The sequence below is a fragment of the Phalacrocorax aristotelis genome, chromosome 1 (assembly GCF_949628215.1).
Source record: "Phalacrocorax aristotelis chromosome 1, bGulAri2.1, whole genome shotgun sequence".
NCBI lineage: Eukaryota > Metazoa > Chordata > Aves > Suliformes > Phalacrocoracidae > Phalacrocorax > Phalacrocorax aristotelis.
In genome coordinates, this window is record NC_134276.1 from 134,660,914 (window position 1) to 134,680,068 (window position 19,155).

A 19,155-nucleotide genomic window follows, 5' to 3' on the forward strand; every position below is an offset into this window, starting at 1 on the left:
GTCAGCCACAGAGAGGATGTTTCCAGGCAAGCGCTAAATTACTGTGTGAGAGCTCTTCTTTTCAGCTGTGAAATTAGCTCCAGAGCAGAAGACACAATTTTCACCTTCCTCCTGTCCATGTCAGTTGAACATGTAGGTCCACACAGCAAAGGTCTCTTCCACCCAGACACCAAGAAAGCTGTTGCCAGCAGTTATCCTGGAATGTCCCCATCAAGCTTTGCTGCAGGCAGAGCTTATAGGAGAAAACATTTGCAGACTAAATGAGAACTGCAGGTCATAACACCATGGTTGACAACTCACTTCAACTCATTCCCTAAATCACAGTCATACATACAGTGTTAGTACCTGGTTTCCCCTTCATCAAACCCAACTCCCGGTGGACTTCCATCTCCCAAAGTTCCCTGGCATTAAATGACATGCTGTTACTGACCCTAACACATGTATTCTGAATTCTTGCCCAAACTGGTGTTTTCTCCAAAAACCAGCACTTTTGTGTCATTACATGGGAATCCCAGCTTTCATTGTGAAAGACAGAAATATTAGCTTTAAAAGATGTGATTACAAAACAGGACTTGCAACATCTCAAAGAAGCAAACTTAACCCTATCTACTAACACGGTAATTTTCAAGTCTTCCTATGTTAGGGACCCCAGTAAGTAATTTTTAAAAGGGTTGGCAAAGCTGAAGACTGTCTCAATTGTAGTTTCTTTTGGAAAAGCCTATTACACAGATATGCTTCCCTACCTGCAATTCCAGTCTTGTCTATTGCTTTTGGGGGACACTAGAAAGGAAGGAGTTATCGAAAGGTCTTTTCCAATGGATATCAAAAAATGCTAATGCTTTCACATGGAAAGTAGAAATTTGGTGAAAACTTCCACATCAGAGCATGGCAAAGGCACATCCTGTATGTGTCCAACACTCGTGATGAGGCCCATCCCTTCAATACAGACAACGGAATGTCGTTATTTTAGGGATAATATCTCTGAACTGCATTGGTAGTAGCTCCTACTAGGGCTACTTTCCAGTAGAGCAGACATAGCAGTTGTGAAACAGTCTGCAGGGAAGTGTCTATCACAGCAAGTCCCTGGAAGAGAGAAGCAAGTGCTACATGGTAGGTGTAAGATACATATGGCTGAACCTGCCCGCTGATGGGGAGATGGACTTCTGAGGCCCCTTCTAAGGCCTGCGTGCAAGAGGTAAACCTGAGAACATGCACTCTGCCAAAGCCATAACCAGGAGCTTGGAGTCACTTGGTTTTGAATGCAATAGGAGTTCCGGCCATCCATATTCCCAGAGGCCTGCTCCTTCTTTCACTACTAGCTGGTGAGTTATGGAACTGAAGACTGCTGAGCCACCTACATGTTTTCAGTCAGTCCTCTTTTCAAGAGACTCCACTGGCAAATGCCAGGATATACCTGAAGAGTTATACAAAAATAAGTGCAATCAGCAAAGAGATCATAAAAATGAGAGCAAGGACAGCCAGCGGGTTTATTATGTCTCAGGAAAATAGAATAACCCCTTCCCTTTATTTTCTTGCTAGTAAATTGTCACAACCAAAGCCATGAATCATTTACCTGCAAATGCCCTCAGTGTCTGTAAATGCTGTTAGACTCCTCACGTTCTATGCGCTGGCACTGGGACATACAACTGTCTTACAAATCCCGCCCCATCAAAAAACTTCCTGGCACCAGTGGATATGCCAATCTGCTACTGAGTAGGATGCAGCAAACAACATTTTCTGCTGTGTGGGAAGAAACAACTTCTAATTCCAACTCTGTGACTTGTGTTGGCTGGCAAGGACAAACAGGCAATGAGTTACAATGAAAGTACAACTCCTCTATCAGTCCAGAGACAGCCTACATGGCTCCTTCTCTAAGCAGATGTATACTTCACAAAAAATTGCCAGTGGCAGTAGCCTGAAGCATTTACTGTAGCCAGTCTACTAACTGTCACTTTGGAGTTTAGGGCATGAAAAAAAGTCATCCTTTGACCAAGGAACAGCATAGAAGTTCCAATTAATTCTTCTGCAGACATTTTCCTTTATGCACCAGGGGTACAGGAGCAAAATGCATCTGCAAGTTATTATATGCTGAAAGCAACATAAAACTGTCAGGGAAAACCTCAAACATTAATATTTTTCCTCTCAAATGGTTTTAAGAGCTGAAGAGTTTTGGGGAACAGATGATCTGTAGCAGTTGTATCTTCTCACTTCTGCTTTCCACAATGCAGCATGCCTGGGCTTACACAGCAATGTTATCCTCAGGCTAATAAGAGAAGAGAGCTAGGTTGCACAGGTTGACCTGTCTAACGTTTGCATGGGTTTTGCCCCATTTTCTTTTAATGATGGTTCTTATGAAAATGTCATATCTCCCCCATTAACCCTTTCCTGTTTCTTCTCAACAATTAGCAGGCCAACAGTGGATCAGTTTGACCTTTCTTCCTTGGCAATTATTTGACCTGTACAGCAAAGGTGGTTGCCATAAAAGTTTCAGTCATACAACCATTTGTATCCCTCTTGCGCTTGTGTTGCTAATAAAGGTTTATATTTGGCATGGACAGACAGCATTGAGTTGTTTACACTCCTAACAGAGAACAATCCTGTTTTCCTGTTACACCTTAAGAAGGAAATACACTATAACAACACTGCAATAGCCTGTAAGACCCAGCTACCAGATTAGGTCAGCCTGGCCCAACTCTCAGGCAAATAAAATGCTTCAGGCAATTGCAGCAGGAGCCTCTGTAGTTCCAGCAGTGGATTGAGAGAGTATTTCTGTGGAGAACACCTGCCCCAAAGCCAAACAACGTTGCGTAGGGCCATAAGTCATGGTAGGGCTCCATTTGTTTTTGTCGAAGTACACACAGAAGAGCAAGCACATCATTCGTGCAGCAGTATGCATGCAAGGTTGTGCGAGCCATGACTGAAAATTCAGGTATTACTATTTTCTGTTGCTCATAACCATCCTGTTTCTGTCCCCCAGTGGGGTAGAGAGAATCCACAGAATTGGGAGGGGGCAAGGGGGAGCAGGACAAGAAGTAGAGGAAGAACAACATATGCCAAGACACAGGCCTGTTCAGGGACATTCGTACAATGTCATTTCTGTTGTATGCTTCTGGAAACTGCTCTGTAGAGTCCCGCTCCACTGTGGTCCCTCTTTGTGTCAGTTCCACTCACTTTGAAGTGGAAAATTAAAATCAGGTAGCAACAGGGCTAGGCAGAAAGTACCCCAGAATACACTGAAACCACACTGTTCACCCCACCTGTAGGGACATTTGCTTCTCCCTAACTCAGCTGGGGCCCAAGATGAAGAGGTTAGAGTAGCAACTGCTACTACTTCACCTGAAGAGAGAAAAGGGAGAATCCTTACTTGTTCTGGTGATCAGAAAGAGCAACTTCAGGTTTTGGGAAACAGAAACCTTTAAGGAGCAAGAACCAATATACTGTGATCTAGTTAAGAGCCCCAACAAGATTAATCCTCATTAGGAAAGGACTATGAGACTGATTCCTTGGGCTGTCATCACACTGACTACTCTGCCAGCAGTGGTGACTGCCCACTGGGATGTGTGGCTGTACATCTCAGTACCATGAGAGCTGACAATTTCTTGAGGTTACAGGCCAGAGCTGACAAGCTTCAAGACAACTCTTTGCTTTAGCCCATCAGTAGATGGTCCCTACACTATCAGCTCTCCATAGCTGGCAAACTCAAGCCCTGCTGGTCTGAACACCACTGTTACTAAAGCACTATTATGACGTGAGAGCTCCTGCCTGAAGGGTCCAGTTGTACACAAGCACTTAGTATGACAGGGGAACATTTTAAAATGCTTCTCAGTGAGGTCATTAAAATGGAGAGAAACTTCCACTGTAGTTACAGAGTCAAGAAGACACAGCAGTCTGAGAAGCAAGCTAGCTAGTACAGAGCAGGTCATATACTTTCACTGCTCCATGCTTCAACTTTCACAGCTATCAAACAGAGGAAAGAACCTGTCCTCTATAAAGCTTATATAAATCTACAGATAGAAATTACAAAGAAACTAGGGCTTATTATGTAAGAGATCCTGCTCTTCTGCCACATAGCGCTACTTCAATAACAGTCCCTTCGACCCAAGGGCAAGACACTCCTTTCCTCTACACAAAGTTCCTTTTCCCAGTCAGGGCTGCCCTTAGATGTTCTGGAGAGTATAGAACAGCATGTTTTCAACAGCCTGCAGGATCTTTAAATGTCACCACTTGCTAAAGACAGATCACTGAATTATATTTGCTCTGACTCAGGCTGCCAGAAGGGTGAAGGGACAGCTCCATCCATTATGCACGTCCAATAAAACACCACAAGTGAAGGATCATAGATGCAAAACAGCAGGTGAGCCTGCTGCCCCTATCCTAATAAGCCGAGTTAGGCAAGGGGCAAGCTGAGACAGGGAAAAGCAGAACACTGCAGCATGTGGAAAGGCTCCTGCCTCAGCCTTCGCATATGAGCAGTCTGGGTGAGCAATGGCCTTTTCCAGACTCCGCATACCAGCAAATGGAACATCACCTCCAGTCCACCTTTTTCAGTTTTGCAGGACTCAAAATAGCATGACACTCTCCATAACAAGAGGGAAGCATGGCATTTCCACTGCTTATTATGGAATGGCCAAGCTCTCACAGCACCACAGATCCATGGTTAAGACAGATTCCTCTTATTGCCCCATTCACAGCTGCTTTGCTAAGCCGCAGCCATCTCTGGGATCACCCTGCCCAAGGAGACAAACAGTGCATCTTGCTGGAGCCGTTACCTCTCAACACCTTATCAGTTTAAGTTGTGGTTCTTCTCACACATGTCTCCAGCTCGTCAGAACAGAAGGTGGTTTGTGAGAAACTGCTTGGTAGAGGAGCAACAGCAGAGCAAAAGCAAATAATGCTTGGGTATACTTTAAAAAACACAGCTAAATGGGAAAGAAGGCCCTTGACTGCTCCCTAACTCAGTTCCTCCATCTGCAGCTCCTGCACTGTGATCCTGGTAAGTAATCATTAGAGCAGTTGTAAGAATAGGCCAAAACAGAGACTGAGTTCAGCTGTTCTCTTCATCTATGTCCTCAGTGCTCCTTCAAGTCACTTATGAAGCACTTTAGCTAGCAGAGAACATGGAAACTGGCAATAGAAGGTCAATGAGCAGGACCCTAGACTCTTGCTGTTCTGGTAGCTTCCTCAGCTAAAAGCAAATCAATCCACCACCTTCAACTCAAGCCTACAGCCAAGCACATCCCTCCACAGAACACAGCCTGTACCCAGCCCTTCTTTCCCTTTTCTGTCTGGAAACTTTGACAGAGATGGAAGAACAGTCTCATCTTCATTCGATGCCTGATTCCAGTCAGAGAAGAGATTAAAGATATCAGCCTCCATTTGACTTGTTAACAGGGATCCTGGATGACACTGTAGTGGGCAGAGTTGTCTGTTCCAGCAGGGTCCTGACACTGCGAGGGGCTACTCTGCTGCTGTTTCTCAGGAAAATAAAGTGTTTTGTGAATCAGATCTTTGACAGCAGAAACGTCACCTCGTTCTACAGAAAAGAGAGACAGACAGTTGTTAGGGATTCTCAACAGACAGTATAAAAGCCCCTCTTCCTCAAGAAGTACCTGGAACTCTAGTTCCCAGCACACAACGTGCCAGCAGCCCTTACTCTCTTTTCCTGTACATCCTTCACCCTTTGCACTCACCCACACCCAGCTGCTGCAGGAGACTTCCAAACTCTGGGTCACAATCCAGGATTTTCAATAGGTTGGTGGACTCCATTCTCTCCAGTTGAACATCCCAGTAGACGTAGATCTTCTGATTGAAGCTGACATAAACCAGGCAGGGACTGTTCCTTCCTCCTTTGCATGCATAGAGGCCTGCAGAAAGCAAAAAAGTGTGGAGATCTGAATACTTCCAAAAGGACAGAGAAAGCAAATAGGTATCTTCTCATGATGAGATACCAAAGATGTTAGCAGAAAGCAGTGAGCACCTGGGGTGAAAGGCACAGGTACTTGGGTATGTGAAGTCCCTTTGAGACAATCCCAGAAAGTGTCTCTAAACTGTTATTAATGCATGGAGCTTGGGGATTTGCAAGCTGCTTCTTGCAGGTCAGAGAGGGGACTGAGCAAAGCCAGGGCTCAGGCTGGTTCTGTGAGGCTCATTATTTCCAATTGAGAACAGCTTAGAAGTCTGCAAATTAAAAAAGCAGTGGGGAAGACAAGAGACCACTGTAGCAGCTCCCAAAAAGAACAGGAAAAAAAACCCAAAATTACAGACAAACCTCAGCAGCACCTCTTCTAACCCCTACTTTTCCCAGATGCCACCAGAGGAAAGACTAGCTGGGCCTTCTGCAGTATTCACATGGAGAAACAATTCCCCAGTGAAGATGGACACAGGATTCCAGGTATCCTAGATGGGAGTAGTAGCTTTGAGGGAGAAATGCTGTGAGGGTTGTCTTTGCAGTCAGGCTTCCCACCTGCACAGAATGCACTGACGTTTTCATCTGCTTGAAATCTGGCAACAGTCCGGTTGTGGTCAATGATGTAAGTCTGACCATCCCATGCACAGGCAATCACCTCCTCGCGCCCATTGCCCTGCAGGAACCGTAAGATCATATATTAGCATGGATATCAACTATTCCCAAAGGCAGTCAAGAATCTTTCCTGCCTGTTCAGAGACAGAACACTAACATCTGAATAAGATGTCACTTTTGGATATCCTGTCCAGACATTTTGCATTTTTCCAGTCTTTTTGCACTTGGAGACCACTTCTCTATCATAATCCTTACATATCACAAGAGCTTGTAGACAATCAGGGTAATAGCAGTGTGCAACACAATTCAACTTTGCAATAACACAAAAGAGCAGCTGGGAGATGAAAAAGTTCATAGCAGGATGCTGGGCTTACTAGGGTAAACAGCTCAACCTCTTGCAAGTGAACAGACTGACATGAGTGCAGAATGCGCTGGTACAGTCAGCATTCTGTGTGCCATCCTGTGATAATCCAAGCCTTTTCCAGCTGAGTCATACTCCCTCCGCCCTTCCTAAATTCATATACATAAAGCCATGTTGAGTTTTTGTCTTCATCCCTCCCAGCCCTATTCACAGACACTCACAGTAACATCCAGCTTTTCCAGAGCAAAGAGCTGGTGATCAACCTGCACAGACCAGAGCAGTTTGTCTGCTCCCTCCATGAGTTTCAATGTCCCTGAAGGGGAAAAAAAAAAAAAAAAAAAGAAAAAGAAAAAGAAAAAGAAAAGAGATTGTCTTGAAAATTCTTGAAAATTTTAAAAGGGCACAAGATGTTTGCCAACACTGGGCCCTGCACACTCCTACACTTAGGGTCTGCAGGCAGAGGGCTGGGCCGATGGTGCAGGCTGTGGTTGATAACATAACAGTCTCAGTTCTGGGAAGGACAGTAGTCCATTATCTAGCAATTAGTGACTGGAAACAGAGAAGAAAAATGGCAGCAGCCCTGCTAATTGTGTTGTGCTCTAAGACAAGAGGAAAACTGCCCAAAACAGGCTCCCAAAGTACAGTACATCGACAGATCTCACATGAGACAGTGAATAAACTAGAAGCTGCTCACCATGTCCCACAGATCATGTGATCTCAAGACAGCATGTTGACAGGTATCAGCTGAGAGCTGGCTGGCTAATAGCATGGACATGGCCTCTTGACTGCTAAAACCATACTGGACACTTACCTCACACACCATTTTTCTATCATCCAGAGATACTGTGATAGTACTGCGGGGAGGGGATGGCTGTGAGAGAGTAGAACATAAACATGAATCTATCCTCACAGTGCCCTCCAGCCTCTGTAAGGCTCATGAGTGAACCATAGTGAGGCAGAAAGTCTTGCCAGATGCTTCAGAGTTCAGGCCCAAAGAATAATCAGAAATTCCCTAACAGGACATCATTGGGCAGGCGGACATCTGGCCCAAAAAGGCCAGGCTGCCTCTCTGGTAAGAGAGATCATCTCCACACTATTGGTTTTTGGACAGAAACCTGGAATTCAGCTTATTACATTGTCCTGTTGAAGCCTGTCCTATCACTTCTCAGCCAGGGGCACAGCAGGAGAAGACGGCTGGAGGCCTGTGTGAGGTCAGCTCTTCTCTACCAATATTCAAGTTCCAGCACCCATTTCCTTTACTGCTTTTGGAAACAATCCAAGTCCCTCCAAGTACAAGGACACATCTCTGTTGTGATTTAGACGTTCCTGCCTACATGAATGGCACTGTTGAACTGGCATCTCAAACAGCTCTTTGACCACTGGGTAAACAGGCAACTTAGGAGTCAGCAGATGAAAAGGTCTAGTCTCACTCTCCATCTCAAGCTTTCAATGTGCCTTTGGGCCAATGACCTAGCATCCTCATTTTCCCAGCTGCTCGCTGCAGCATGGCTTTAATACTTTTACCTCCATAGGCCATAGGACCATTTAAGTAATTAACGTTTGTAAAATGATTTGTAATCCACAGATGGATAGACTGTACCGGGGGTAGAGAAAGGCAGATATTAGTAACAGATAGAAAACACAACAGGTTTCCTGGGAGAGCAAGCCTGGGCAATACCAGACCCAATTCAGTAAGGAACAGAAAGACAGGCTCAGCTTTAATGTTTCATCACATCCTCAGATACAGGCATGTTATCAAACACCTGGTTTATGGGGGATTTGCTCACAGTGACAACTCTTACCTTGGCTCCTATCTTAGCTTTCATGCCTTCATATTTTATGCATCAGCAGAAGGTGTCTTTGAGTCAAATTCTCTTGCCTGATCCAGGAAGCATTTCTGAAGCCCAGCTCCCCCCTTCTTGCAAAACCAAAAACACAGAGCCCCTGGTTCCCTGCTTTGACAGAACTCGGCCATCCCACAGGCCTTTCTTCCAGGACAGCAGTAGGACTTACCATCCAGAGTACAGAGGGCAAAGAGACCTGAGCCACTATTCTCACTGGAACAGCCTGTAAACGCAGAATAGAATTACAGGAGTTGACGCCATTTTATGAGCATTGTCCCCTCCCTCTCCTAAAACAAAAAGATCCCAAATAAGCTGATCCATCATGCCTCCTTTTTTTGCCCAGCAGATTATCGGCAGATTCTTGTAACCAAATGTACATACTTCATGCTGGCTTTTATTTGTAGGGTACTGGCATCTCATAACCCAAGAACTTTGGTTTGCACTGACATAGGCATGTCTGGCTCTGCTGGCTGCACCTACAAGTCTGTCTGTACCACATACGCACTTGCAGGCCCATGGCAGTTCCAATTTTAGTGGACTACATCACATCCTCTCCAGGCTCCAGAAATGGCAGGACCATCACAAGGGACAAAGTGAAGAATAGCTGAAGCCAAAGAAGAGTATAACAACTGTACCCTCACTGTTTCTTTCAAGGACAGGTATATGGCCTTCAGCTGTTCTGAGAAGGTGGAGGGTAAAAAAAAAAATAGACATCCCACCAGAACAACAAAGCCTCAGTCACATCAGCACCTCCATGGCAGCTCCTGAATGAGTCTGTGGATATTGTGCTGCCAACTCTATTGTTTTCGCTACAGCAAAACTGCACAGAAGCAGTGATCCTCTCCCAGCAAAACACTGGTCAGATGCTAGAAAGCCCTTGCTTTATTAGCAGATTAGACATATGCCTTCATGCTCATCTACACACTCAGCCCTGGCTTTCTTGGGCTATGTTCACAGAGCTGTGAACTTCCTGCAAGCAGCATCCTCTCCAAAGCATGTATATCACAGTTGTGTGCAGGACAGCACTGACAAATGTGACTAGTTAAATCTGAAGAGGAGAATCCCCTGACCACTGGGCTGCTTCAGCCCTTCAGTACACTCTCTACCTAGCTACCAGTCAGAAGACATATGCAAGGTCAAGTTTTGGAAGTGATATCACACTTGGCAGGGGAAGACTGGAGCTGTATTCAACTATAGCTGCATTTAGTCCTTTCAACAACAACATAGGAGACCTGTAGTCTCCTGTGGTCTGCAGGAATCCAGGAAACCTCATAGTCAGGGACAAGCCAGCAGAGCCAAAAGCAAACAGGAGTTTTCCCCAGAATAACTTAATGCTGCAAACTTACCTCCACTGCCCATAGACAGCTCCAAGCTACAACATCCTGCACGCTCCCAGGACACTGACTACCCTATTTCCACAGATCATCTTAAAGCAAACAGTCAGCTGTTTGAGTGCTCTGTTGTCCCTAGCTGACGTTTATCCAGACAGGCTGTGATCCAAAAGATCTGATGTGTCTCTCTTACAAACTGGTCAGCATAGTACTCTTCAGCTGTTTCAATTTTGATGGTCCAGCATCAGTGGGCTTTTCACAACCATCTCTTCATCCCTTATTCTGCGTGCCTTCATTTTTCACAGGCACCTCTCATTAGATGCAAGGCTTTGTATGCAGTGAAACAATTGATTTCATGCTCTGTTGGCCATGTACCATCTCAGATGCTACTATGAGTAGCACCCGAGATGCTGAAAACATGACAAGCTTAGGAACTGGGGAGGAAGGGTACTCTGGGGAAGAGGTGGGGTTTCAGCAGATTTCTCATCCAGCTCTAATTACACTGGACAGCCTAAATCACTCTCAGACAGCAATGCAGGGGGTAATACTGGGACAGAGTAAATGCAGCTGGATTCCAGCCAGCTGCAGACAGAATGATTTGCATTGAGAATTTTCTGCCTTCTTGTATTATGCCCACATGCTCCAAGACGGAGTGAAAGCTGCTTATTCTCCATAGGTACCAAAACAGGGTTCAGCAGCTGCACCAGGCACGGGTCAGAGCACAAAGCAGTTGCACAAGGGAAGCAGCGGCAGTGTGTTAGACAAGTCTGGACACAACAGCAGTGTGTCACGGCTGAGAGGAGCCAGCAGCTGTGGACAGTTTAGATACAACAGCTGAACAGAATACACTGGAAGGAGGCAGAGGACAATGATATAAATGAAATATGGAAGCAGCTCTGGAGGGCTTGGGACTACATAGGTGAAGAAAGAGCAGGATATGCTCAGCTGCCAGGTACTGGGAATCAGATGCTGAAAGCACAAAAGCAAGAATAAAGATGAGGCTGTGAAAAGTTAGAGATGCATCTAGGGACTAAGAAGAGGGCATAAGCCGCAGCCATGCAAAAGCAAAGATCAAGGACATCAGCAGGAGCATGGCATGGCAGCAATTCAGGATGAGTAAATGCAGGCCAGTGGAAGCTGCAGAGAAACTGATGTGCTAGGTGAAGAGTAAGAGCTAAACAGGGAAGGACAAATGCGATAAAAAGTTCAAATGCAAACAACAGCTGTCTTTCTTTGGAAGCTGGCTAACAGAAGCAGAGTTCCCTCTGTTCTTGAAGCTGCCTCCCACTGTTATTTTTCAACCACAGAAAATCTGATTTCATGCTGGACTGATGTATTGAAAAAAAACTTGGGGTCAACTGTTGGGCCAGAGACCCCAAGGTCCTAATCTCTCACCTCGGCCAATGCTACCAATAAGATGAGTGGAAACATTCTTGTTGTGAATCCGTCCAGATGTCTGGTGTAGAACAACATCTCGAACAGGCGCCTCGCTAGGAAAAAAGAGAGACAGACATCAGGGAAAGGTTAGGGAACCGTGTCTGGGACTGTGCCAGAACAATCTCAAGAGTGGTGTACACCAAAGCTCTACAAATCCAGAGACTGATAGAGTTTGTGCATAGGTTAGTCTTTAATGGTAAAGATCAAGGAAAAGAATGCATGCCACCCCAGGTATGGAACTCACTAATGTTTGAAAAACAAACCCATAATGATCTGATGCATCAGAAAACTGGAGATTGACAAAAAAAAAAAAATAATCAGTAAAACATGTATTCCAATCACAGAAAGAATTTTTATCATTACTGTCACATAAGCCTGGTTGCTTATCACTGAGGACGTGTCTGCCCGGTGTTGAACAGGTTGTTCTGGGCCTGGCTTCTGGCTAGCATGGTACCATTCCACTAAGGTCTCCAAGATATGATGGAGACTTCCCTAGCTCCCCTCCTGCTGCAGTTTTCTAGGTCTCCCTTAAAGTCTTACAGATCACAGAAGCACCTGAATTCCCCACATGGGTCTCTCCAGCACCAAGGACAATAACCTCATCCCAATTTCTCTGGTTGTGATTTACAGCACTGGCTATCAGGGGTCTCATTAGGAAAACCTCCATTTACCTCACCTGGAAGAAATGAGTGAACAAACCCAAAGTGTGACCCTGGGCTTCAGACCAACTGGGCTTGGCCCAGCCTTTCAGTTGCTACCCTTCCCACCATTAGACAGGTCACCAGATTGCCTGCCATTCTTTCTCTGGAGATCCAGGTCACTCATTTCCCTGCCTTAGCCCCCAGTACTGCCCCCCCCCAGTGAGCTGGTTTTGCCACTCTCCCTGCCCAATCTGAGGAGAAGAGAGTGGGATACAAGGAAAGCAGTAGTATTCATCTTTGTGATGGGCTTAAGTCATGAGCTCCCAGCAGCACAGCAAGTCACTGAAGTAAAGACTAATGACAGCACCCCCACCTCAGACACGTGGAATGGTGGTACCCCCTTGTGACAGGCATCTACAGCAGAATCTCATCTATCCCATGCATTAGGTTCACCTGCTTGGGACAGAACTGTCTCTTCCCTCTGTTGCGGCCTGCTGTTCAGAGTCCCAGGTGCACAGCAGAATGGCATAACCGCAGCCTGGCTGAGACACCATCATTTCCGGTGAGCCATCAGGGCCTGGGTTCACAGAGAGGCTGTCCACCTATACTGGCAGAGGAAAAGTATAGTTGAACTGAGTTTTAAATGCCTTAGAAGGGTTCACTGTGCTCCTTGCACCTAAACTTGAATGTGGCAGGTCTTCTGATAGAGCTGAGTAGGAGCTGAACAAATTCAGCTAGAAGCAAAATGTCCAAGTTATACTAAAAGGTTGCTTCCCTACCAAAAGCCACTTAAGAACATACTAGTATTTTCCATTAACGCTCTCTAGTTGGGTGTGAGCAACTGACTGTTTCCCTGACCAACCCACCAGCTGCTCTGCATGTATAGGACAACCACTGGGCAAATCTCCTTTCAAGCCATCAACAAGACAATTGCTTTGTTCATATGACTGATTTTGTGCTTATTCCCTTGGGAGAGCCACCTCTTGAAGACTGTATGACAAGTTCTGGCCTGAACATCACATTTCCTTACCTGACCTTCTAGAAGCCATTTCTTCAATAGGAGCAGCTGCCCAGAGACATGGTCTGAATTGTCCGACAAGTCCTCCCAGCGGAAGGCACGTACCACCCTGTCAGTGTAACCCACCACCAACTCACACTTCCCATCTCCATCTGCAGGGAATACAAGGAGGTAGATCGGCTATCTCAGGCTTTCATAGCCTTAGGAGCCCCAGCATTCAGAAACCACTGTGCTGGTTTCTGTCAGGTAACATCCCTGAGGATCCCAATCCTGTAATGAGAACTTGCACTTCAGGAAAATTCCTGAAGTTCTTGCTTCTCTCCTCTGTGACTTGGTTGTGGTTTGTTAGAGCATCTGTTTCAGTAAGATCGTAATTTCCTTCTGAGTCCCACACACTTCTCTCTCCCCCGCCCCACCCCATACCCACAAACTCCCTCACCAGCTTCCCAGCTCACCAATGTCACTGATCAGCATGACCTTGGTGTTGGCAGGAATGTGCTGCTTGAACACCGGCTTCTGCTCTTCTGCTGCTGCCAACTCATGGTGGCCTGAAGCATCTGGGTGTTTGGAAGTTGGAGAAGTCAGATCAAAAAGATGAAACCAGCCTTCTGCACTCACCGCCACCACAAGATTCTAAGAGGGAAAAGAAAAACCTTTTTATTTTTCCTCTTTTAGAGACTGGAGAAGCTGTCCCACAGCAGGGCAAGGGAAGATACAAGGGTAGATCCATCAAGATCAGTGACTGCTACAGAGAGAAGGGTTTTGGCCAGCATACAAACTACTCAGGTACAGCAAGGTCCAAGCTTCTTGTTCATCCTCATCAGACTAGGATATCATGCTGATGTGTGCATGAAATCCCCAATGTGCGACTTTCTCAATGTTCACTTTAGCTCTGCTCCCCACTTAAGCTATGGAGCACACATAGCTATGGTATTTTGGGCAGGGCGCCTAAACTGTGACTTTTAGACTCAGTGGTCCTGGTCTAACCACCAGAAATAGCAACCTAGCAAAAGGAGTCATATTAGAACCAGTGGAATTTGCTTGGGAGACTAGACTATTTTGTGGTTCAGTCTTGTTTAGATGACCTTACATGCACACAGCCAAGTGGCAGAAGTGCCGTGGCCCACAGCAGAGACCAGCACAGAGCAGGGCAAAAGCCTCTGAAGAAAAGGAGCAACCCTCAAACCACCAAAGCCTTGTGGTGCTCACACAGGTAGACATGCAAATCAGTAGTGCTTTCTGAAGACAGGATGGATTGCCTTGCTCACTAAAACCTGCATATGGCTCAGACAGATACAGGTTATATGTAAAGAGAAGAACAGTTTTAAAACAGGAGTGCTAAAACTCTGTGAGCAAGGGCAGATCCTAGAGAGGAAGCACCTGCAACCTGTCCTCCTCCCACAGTGAGGATATGACATGACCCTAATCTCCTAAGCACCTTCCACATACCCTACAGACACAGCTGGGAACCATTTGGCTGCTCTCACCTTTCCTTTATTGCACACATCTCCCACACCAACACATGTGAGCTGCAAGAGAAAAGAAGGCCACACATGAGTGAAGGCAACCCAGAACAGCACTTTGGGATAAGCCTCTGCCCTACCCCCTCCTCTCTCATAAACCGTCCCTTGAACTCTAAACAGCCTTTTCAAGGACAAAAAGAGGAGAGTCAGGGACAGAAACATATCCACCACACAACTGCCCAGAGACCTGGGCAAAATCCACAGTGCACAGGACCAGGGTCAAGGTGGGACAGAAGCCCAGTTCCTGTGTTTGTTCAGTTCTTTGCTCATCACTTCTCATCCACAGGACTAACTGTGGGCAAAAGCTGGGTCTTGCATAACTACATGAAAGGCATCAGAACCAATTCTGGATGCCACTCCCCTCCCACCTACTTTTTCCTAGGTAGTGGTCAAGGACAGCTGGCTGCACATACACCAAAAGGCCCAAGCACTTAAAAATTTTGTCAAGAACTGACCATTCCTTGGCAAGATCGCACAACCCAGGGTTTGCTATCATCATTCTTGTAAACATAGAGTTTCCCGTTGGTGTCTCCCACCACTAGCTCGTTCAGCTGTACAAGAGAATTTGGTTAGTAAGAAGAAATTCACAATTACAGTAGCAGCATTCCCACCCAGCAATAATTACAGAAAACATATCTAAAAATCACTCTGTTGGAAGAAGCAGCAAAGCAAAACAAGAATCAGAGACAGACCTGAATAAACAGAAGGTCTTGGGGGAAAAAAACCACCCTAATTCTACTCTCATGGATAGAAGAGCTGGAGAGCGGCTCCTTAGATCAACATCTTTGCTTTTCTAGCCATTGTTTCAGAGTTGCATCACTGACTGTTTTAACATTCTGTCTGCTAATCATCATCATCACCCCACCTTCCACCCTTCAATCTCGATTGACTTGATCTTTCTTGAACCAGCTGAAGATGATGATAGCAACAAGGAAAATGTAGTCATCCAGAAGGAGGCTGCAAGAATGCTTACAACAGTTTTACACTGGATGTTCAATCTCACTGAGGAAAGGGTAAAGGTCTTTCAGAAAGGTCTTTAAAGAACACTGGTAAAAATCACCAACCACCAGAGCTGACGAGCCTACTGCTATCCCATCTTCTGCATCATGCCTCTGTGTATTTAAATTGTGTGCATTTTGTAACTCCCTGCACACTTTACCCCACATAACACAAGTCCTTATGGGAAAATTTGTTTCATCATCTACTGCATTGCTGTAATAAAATTTGGCTGTTAAGAAGAAAGGACAGTTTACATATATCTGGTTGAGCTAACCTTTTCCTAGTTACAGACAAATCATTCCCATCAGAAATAACCATTTGTGGGGCTGACTGCAACATTCCTGATGTACATCCATCCATCATACAGGTCTAGACAACTTGGCTCTACTCTGTCTGTGATCCACTGTGCCCCAGCAAAGCATTTCCCCACATCTCTACAAAGCCACCACCACGCCAGGAGAGCATCTGCCTTTGGGACCAACAGATAACCTCTCTGCTAGCTATACATCATCCAGGGCCCGTGCCAAGGGTGCCCAGCCATGTCTAACTGTGGTGGAATCACTAAAAACCTTCAGTTTGCAAGGGACCGTCCTCTGGGGATTATCTGACCCAACTCCCGTGTCCCTAACATTGCTCAGGCACCCGTCAAGCTCCGAGTCCCCCCAGGGACAGCAGGCCCACCAGCTCCTCCAGGCACCTGCTCTGGTGCCACACCAACCCATCGGTGCTTCCCGCCGCCCCGGGTTAGCTTCCTCCGCTACAGCCTGCGACTGTGGCCCCGACCCGCCGCTGCAAGGGGGCGGTGGCTGCGGGCAGCGCCAGGCGCTCCCCAGGCCGGTCAAGCCCAGCTCCCTCACCCCGTCCCGGCTCGCCACCCAAACCGGACCCAGTACCCTGCCTGCCCCGGTCCCGCCTCAGCCCCGCGGCGGGGCCGGGCCTGTCCCAGGGCCGCTACTGCCACACCGCCCCGCCCGCCCACAGCGGCCACCCCCGCCTGCGGACCGCGTCGTTGTCGGCGTCCCCGAGGCAGATGGCGTGCGGGAAGAGGCTGCCGCCGAAGTCGAGCGCCACGCACTGCACGTAGCTGACGGACCGCATCCCGCCGCCACCACCAGGCGCAGAGGCGGAGCTCCCGCCACCGGCCACCGAGCCAGCCGCCAGGCTGAAGCGGCTGGGGGCAACGGCGGCTCCGCGGGTACAAACGGAGGCGGGGCGCGCAGGCGCCCAGCGAGGGACTGGGCCACGTGACGGCGGGGCGGGGATCCCGACAGGCAGCTCGGCAGCGCTGCACTCCCGCTGGGACCCATCAGCGCGGCCGTTCCTCGCCGCCCCGCCTCGCCGCGGCCCCGGTTTCCCCCAGCGGAGGCGGGCAGCTGCGAAGGCCAGGGCGAGGGGCCGGGCCGGCTCCACCCCACGCCCCGCAGCGCGCCTTTTGCCTTGGCGCCCCGGGCAGCCGGGCCTGCGGCCGCTGTGCCGCCTGCCCGGCGGAGCGAGAGCCCGCCCGCTCGCCCCGTTACCCGGTCCAGGCGCCCTGTCCGCCGCTCGCCAGGCGGGCACAGCCGTGGCCTGCCAGGCCTAGGGCCCTGCGGCCGCCAGCCTCGCTGCCGTTTCACATGATCCAACTCGTCCCAACAGCAAAACCACTTCCCTACCGCGCTGTGTGGTTTCTGGCCAGACCCGAGGGTACGGTCCTGCACCGAACAGCACCAAGCAGTTCCCTCATGCTTCCAGGGCATGTTGGGCAAGGATCGGTTGTTCCCACTTTCACAGATGAGAGCAAACTGTGAGGCACCTGTTACTCCAGGAATACTGTGCTATCACAAGAATACTGCACAGGATGAAGGATTTGTAGATTGAGACCCACAGATGTGTGTGGCTTACAAAGTCAGTATTGTAATTGTTTATTTTAAGCATTTATTTTTTTGTAAAAACATAACAATTAGTTCATATTTGAAGTTTACATGCATGACCTCACTTATAAACGCTAGCATGCCATCTTCTGCTGGCAGCTAGACCCATTCTTAAAGACAGCACAGAACCTGATTTCAGGTGCCCAAATAGAGCATGTTTACTGTCCTTAGTTGATTTACAGTCTTAAACATTTCAGTCTGTTATGTACTAACAAGGGCAAAATAGTACTCAAGATTGCTCACGCTTAACCTATCCACTGTTGACTCTAGGAATTTTTTTAGATGCTCTATCATCTCAATTTTTGCTTTCAAAAACATGCTCAAGAACTGCCATCCCTGTGGAAGATCCTTGAAAACTCTCATTCAAGAATTAATCATTAGGACTTGGCCCTATGCTTACTTTCACAGCAACAACAGTTTCAGCCACAGGGGCTCAGATTTCCAGTTAACTGCCAACAAAACAAGGTATTCCCTTGCTAGAGAAAAAGACTTGCTTGACATTCCTGCTCCCCTTAATGTTCTTCTGTGCTTGGAAATCCCCTCTTGTAGCTTCAGTTGACATTGTTCACACCTTGTAAGCTCTGTAACATGCCCCTTAGAGTTAGCAGTGCCTTGGTACAAGGTGAAAGTTTTCACGTATGCAGGGACGATATTAAGAGTTAGAACTCGAGAAAAGCACCTGCATTCCCTAGCAACGCTAAGATTTTTGCAAATCAAATCAGCATTTCCTTAAGTGTGAGGACCTACCTACTTTATCCTGCCTCTTCTACTATCCCACCCCCACCTCACTGAAGTTTAGAGCATCGCTACACCACGCAGACAGCAAGCAGTGCATTTCACAGCTCGCCTAGGCGAGCTCTAACCCCACAGCAGGTGGTGAACAACAACTCTTGGGCCTGGAGGCTGGACAGCATGCCACTGGTGACCATTCAGTTACATGGCTGCCAGGCCTAAGGTGGTGCTGCTGCAGGGGCTGGTACTGGCAACCTCCCAGTCCCCAAGAACCCCATGAATAAATGCTTATACAGTACTTTTACCTTAGCAAGGGAAACCAGGAATTCAACCTAAGATGTCAGACGTCATTCATGTTAAAACAGGGATACTCTCTGCAATATACTAACAATTTCATCCCATGCCATGGAAAGACAAAACATTTTTCTCACTGCAGAAAATCAATTTTTGTATTTAAAAGGAACATATCTATCTTCCTCCTGCAGAGCAGGCAAAAATAGTGTCCCTGCTGCTAGAGGGTCTCAGAACAGGACAGAGTAGATGCTGAGTTTAACACTATATTAACAGGATAAACTACCTGCACACAAAAGAACCACCCCAACAAAAAGCCCACACAAAATCCAAAAGCACACCTGCCCCCAAACAAGACACAAAACATACTGCAGAAAGAAGCAGAGTATCAAGCAATAGCTTTCTTGTGAGATGGGGATAAGCAGGCATTAGAATCACTCAGAATTTTGCAGTTCATTAGGAATCAGAAGTATTTTGATGTGTTAAACCATCAAAACTTATTTTCTCTTCAAAGCTGGTCACTTTCAGGTATAAATAAATGGTTCTTT

The 19,155-nt window shown here is 47.0% G+C and overlaps 1 protein-coding gene across 2 annotated transcripts; it reads right to left on the reverse strand.

Annotated features, from left to right (window-relative positions):
* Positions 1-1,463: 1,463 nt before the first annotated feature.
* ITFG2 (integrin alpha FG-GAP repeat containing 2) lies at positions 1,464-16,864 on the reverse strand. 2 transcript variants are annotated; one of them, XR_012663215.1, is made up of 12 exons: positions 16,677-16,864; positions 15,131-15,226; positions 14,640-14,681; positions 13,608-13,785; positions 13,165-13,304; positions 12,588-12,736; positions 11,452-11,546; positions 8,895-8,948; positions 7,103-7,194; positions 6,269-6,581; positions 5,691-5,864; positions 1,464-5,533 (listed from the first exon to the last, which is right to left on the reverse strand). XR_012663215.1 is itself a non-coding variant. In XM_075110290.1 (12 exons), exons 1-12 carry the CDS (start codon positions 16,770-16,772, stop codon positions 5,385-5,387), a joined length of 1,383 nt encoding a protein of 460 aa, XP_074966391.1. In that variant the 5' UTR covers positions 16,773-16,864; the 3' UTR covers positions 1,464-5,384. The 2 variants fall into 2 exon arrangements, 1 of the variants encoding a protein (XP_074966391.1); XM_075110290.1 differs by having other exon boundaries at positions 6,464-6,581.
* Between the last annotated feature and the right edge of the window lie 2,291 nt (positions 16,865-19,155).